Raw genomic sequence first — 4,388 nt, 5'->3', positions numbered from 1 at the left:
TTGTTTTTTTTTTCTCTTAGCCTCGCAGTGAAGGCAGGAGTCCGGGACAAGCTCTGATAGAAAACCTCTGCATGAAGGCTGTTAATCAGTCAATAGGTAATGAGACGATAACCGTTGCTGCCGATTCTTCCGATTGTAACGTTTACTTTATGACGTGTACTTTATGACCAGAATCCGTGATTGTGTTCGACTGTCTCTGTTATAGGAAGAGCCATACGTCACCGCGGTGATTATTCATCTATTGTGCTCTGTGACAAACGCTATTCCAGACCTGCCACACTCGCCAAACTTCCAACATGGATCAAAGATCGCACCAGCACATGCAAGTCCTTTGGGCCAGCTTTCGCTTCATTACGGAAGGTAACAATTCTTCTTATACTTTCAGAAAATTGCTTTTTTTAACTCGAGCACCTACTAAACTGGTACTTTTTCTTCAGTTCTTTCAGGGAAAGAACCAGAAGCAGTCCGAATAATTTTGATGTCATACAGTTGAATAAAGATGAGTGTCAAGAAAATGTGAAAGACCTTTTAATATGAGTTAACTTCACTGTGAAGCTTAAGGCTGAAGAGACAGAAAAGAAAAAAAAACCCTAAGAATGTTACAATGAATTGCAATGTTCAATTCGAGGAGTTTCTATAACTGCTTATTTCCAGTGTAACTGTTGATGGTAACAAATACTGTCTGTTAGTACTAGCCTTGCGAGATTTAAGCTTCCCAGTCGTCGTCATCTGTCGTCGACTGTGGGGCAGGAAGAGGTGGGATGACGTCGGACATCCTTGCAAATCCAGCAGCCGCACCTTGGAAAGTGTCACTCGATTCACCTGCTGGGCCTTTCCCAGAAATACCTACACAAAGGGTGAAACAAATGATTCCCCGCATACAAGATACAATCGCGGAGGTCTCGAGTGTAACGTTAAAACGGATTCTTACCTTTTCGTCGCATGGCAAGTTTGTTGAAGAGGTCTGACATAAAATCTCCACCGCTGGACACCGCTCTCACTACGACGAGACAAACAACAACAGTAAATAAATAGAATAGCTAGCAGTAATTACAAGAATCACTTAACCCTCCCCTTGCATTTTGTACACAAGAGCACGAGAATGCTTGCGACAGTTGAGAGCAGGTTGAGTCCCCCCCCCCCTGTGCATTCCAACTACAGTCGGGGCGCCAAAGCAGGAAAGAGCTAACGTGTAACCGGCTGTGTTACAGGCACTCTTTTGAGAAAAAAAAAAATTATTTAAAAGTGAAAATATCCCATGTTACAACATGGACACCTGCGGCTTATACAGAAGTGCTTTTTAAATGTAGTGGGTGTGGCTTATATTCAGATGTGCTCAATAGTCCGGAAATTACGGTATTAGTGCAGGATATTACAGGGTTATCAAAAGCTTCTATAAAGCAGTAAAAAAAAACTAGACGAGATTCTGGTAATTTATTATAATTTCTTTGCCATGGAAAAGTGCCTGCGACCCACATTTTGGGGCCCTAACTCACCAATGGCGAATCTCTGGTGTTAAGCTATGACCTGGGTCAGCTAACCAAAGGCAAACTTGACTAGATCAAATATTTAATGTTGAAAGACTCATCCGCAATTGAAGTTAAAATGTGTAAATGTCATTCAAATATTACACAGCCAAGATTAAACTTTGCACCTTGCTCCTGTTCCTTCTGCTTCTTTTTCTCTAATTTGCGCTCTTTGACGTTGCGTAACTTGGCTTTGCCGATGCCTCCAGCATTGCGAATGGACTCCAGCAGGTTGGCGCGGCCATCTGACGGTTGAACCACCTCACTGGGAGCTCCAGACACAGGACCTGCAGAAAGCAGATGAAAACAGTATGTCATTAAAAAAAAACAAAAAAAACTCATGCACTTCCTGTTGGCAAGAAAATCAATCATTCTGCCATATACATTACCATAATCCAGAAGTTGGGTAATATATTAGTGTTTCCAAAATTTCATTGGTCACTGCGTCCATCCATGACGCAGCGCCAAACAATACGTCACAAAATATACAGTGATCCCTCTCCTACCGCGGTAGTTGCGTTCCAAGACTTACCGCAAAAAGGGAAAATCAGCAAAGGACGGGCGACATAGTTATGATATTATTAACATATATATATAATATATGTAATATATTATATATATATATAAAATATATGATATATATATGATATATATTATAATATATATATATTTATATAACATATATATAAGGGTATAAATATATATATAAAACATATATATATATATATATGTATATGTATATATATATTTACCCTTTACGAACCTCCCCCACACCGTTACCAACCCTACCTAGATTGTATTACCCTTTCCCGCACAATTATATACACCGAGTTGTATGATGGGAATATAAGACATACATATTACGTAAATAAATGAAATACATGACCATAAAAAAAAAATATATATATATATAATATAAATTAAACTCAATGTAGCCTCTCCTTATATTAGTAGGAGAGAGGTTAGTGAACAGGAGTGAGGAGTGATACTGGCCAAGACGGACGGACCGTGTATATAAAAGCCGGGTCACAGCGCAGGAGCACACATTATTGTAAAAGAAAAATAAAGGCTGGTAACCGTCATCCGTGTCAGCGTCTTCGCTTCGGGCTTCGTAACAAACCTGAGAAGACGATCAGAGCGTTTAGGAGGCATCGTAGGACGTTAAATTAGGGCGCCACTGGTGGACAAGGGGAGATGTTGAAAGATGCTACGATGCATGAGCGTGCAATCAGCGTTGAGGAACAGAAGTGCATGCTCGATGCTGTGTTCGTTAACAAAGCTAAAGCTAGTTTTTTTTTTTGCGATAATTTTACTGTTAATCTGAATTTTGGGGGGTTTTTTTGTTGCATGTTACGAACCTGAGCTTATTGCTAAAGGGACTTCTGGACAGCGGTTCACAGGAGGAGGTGGTGGAGGCGGCGCTCCAGCAGGGCCAGTGGAGCTGACGATGGGCTCAGGTGGGGGAGGAGGCGCGGGGGGGGCAGGAGGGGGTGCGCGGGGGGGCGGTGGGGGGTGGCGGTGGGCGGGGGGGGGGGGGGGGGCGGGGGGGGGGCAGGAGGTGGTGCATCGAGCTGCAACTGACTTCCTGTAAAGAGATAAAAGGCAATGACATGTACAAAGATACAGTGTGTACACGCACTAAACTAAAACAATTCCATGACACCAAGCATAGTTTCCACCAAGTAGGATATTTGCTCTTACAGCAGGCATGGGCAAACTACGGCCCGGGGGCCATATTCCCTGCAATGCCCACATTTCTCCAATAGATGGTGTAGAAAAGGCTTTAAGCATTTTAGAATTTTAACCTTTTTGACACCTGTCTCACAGTTTGGTGTGTTATTCAATTGTTTGTTAAATGTCATTTTGCGCAACCATCTGAAATGATTTGAAGCTACGGTGTCTTCCGACCAATCAGACCAGGACATTTCTTCTCGGAGAAGAAAAAATTCACGTGTCCCAAGTAAACAATCAGATCAGCCTCAGAGCTGTAGGAAGTGTATTTTCAGGCCCAATCTTGTGCGCTATATTGTCATTTTTACATGGTCCTTATGACATAACAGTATTAAAGGAATTATTGCCATTTGCCTCAATGGAAGTGCATGGTGACAAAAAAAAAAATATTCACAGATCTGTAAACAAGACGTACTGCTAGAGACAAACGAAGGAAGCTCAGGGATGCTCTGCAGAAATCCTGAAGGAGCAAAACCAGGACCAAGGTCGGCGCTGTAGGACAGGTCATCTGCTATGCCTGGCAGGTCAGGCAGATACGATGGCACATCTAGATCAGGCACTTCTCCCAGGTCTGGCACATAAAAATAACTTTCTGCTGTCTGAAAGAGAAAGGTGAAAATGAAAATCAATTGCAAATATATACGACATTAATAGGTATTTGGACAAATTGATCTTATCATAAACCATATGTAAAAATATAAACACGTCACGTAAGCCTGAAAGGAGCTATCTTAAAAGTAAAATAAAAACTTGTCACAAATAAAAACAAATGTGAAACACATACATGTGCCTATCGTTATTTCTTTTTTGCTTTCCGGCAACATGCAGAAACAAATCCGATTCAAATTTTGATCTATTGACATGCCTCATAATGACAATCCTAATCCCTCAAATTCAACATTGGACACATCTGAAAACCAAAAGTATTAGGCCAGACACTTGCAATAACTGCTCTGTAGGTCATTTGGTCCCGGGCCGCAGTGGGACACCGTGAAAAAAATGTACTTCAGTTTCACTTATTTCCTTCATTTAAAAATAATTCAGTCACATCCCTTTAGTTTTTTCCATTAAAAGATAATCTGGCAATGTTTCCAAACAAAAGGTCAGTCAGAGGTGTGGACTCGAGTCACA

The 4,388-nt window shown here is 41.4% G+C and overlaps 2 protein-coding genes across 2 annotated transcripts in view; one reads left to right on the top strand and one right to left on the bottom strand.

The window, feature by feature from the left end:
- ddx11 (DEAD/H (Asp-Glu-Ala-Asp/His) box helicase 11) overlaps window positions 1–574 on the top strand; it is an 11,245-nt gene extending 10,671 nt beyond the window's left edge. The window contains exons 23-25 of the mRNA XM_025056341.1: window positions 21–96; window positions 206–360; window positions 438–574. Of these exons, the coding sequence (XP_024912109.1) occupies window positions 21–96; window positions 206–360; window positions 438–473 (267 nt within the window). The 3' untranslated portion in view covers window positions 474–574. The remainder of the gene's footprint in view (window positions 1–20; window positions 97–205; window positions 361–437) is intronic.
- wash1 (WAS protein family homolog 1) overlaps window positions 516–4,388 on the bottom strand; it is a 9,903-nt gene continuing 6,030 nt past the window's right edge. The window contains exons 9-11 of the mRNA XM_008311870.3: window positions 1,655–1,813; window positions 932–1,000; window positions 516–846 (exon numbers count right to left, since the gene is read on the bottom strand). Of these exons, the coding sequence (XP_008310092.2) occupies window positions 707–846; window positions 932–1,000; window positions 1,655–1,813 (368 nt within the window). The 3' untranslated portion in view covers window positions 516–706. The remainder of the gene's footprint in view (window positions 847–931; window positions 1,001–1,654; window positions 1,814–4,388) is intronic.

This window comes from Cynoglossus semilaevis, chromosome 6 (genome assembly GCF_000523025.1).
Source record: "Cynoglossus semilaevis isolate Cse_v1.0 chromosome 6, Cse_v1.0, whole genome shotgun sequence".
NCBI classification, from domain to species: domain Eukaryota; kingdom Metazoa; phylum Chordata; class Actinopteri; order Pleuronectiformes; family Cynoglossidae; genus Cynoglossus; species Cynoglossus semilaevis.
Note: the sequence above shows the minus strand (reverse complement) of the source record. Positions and strands in the feature narration are given on the sequence as shown.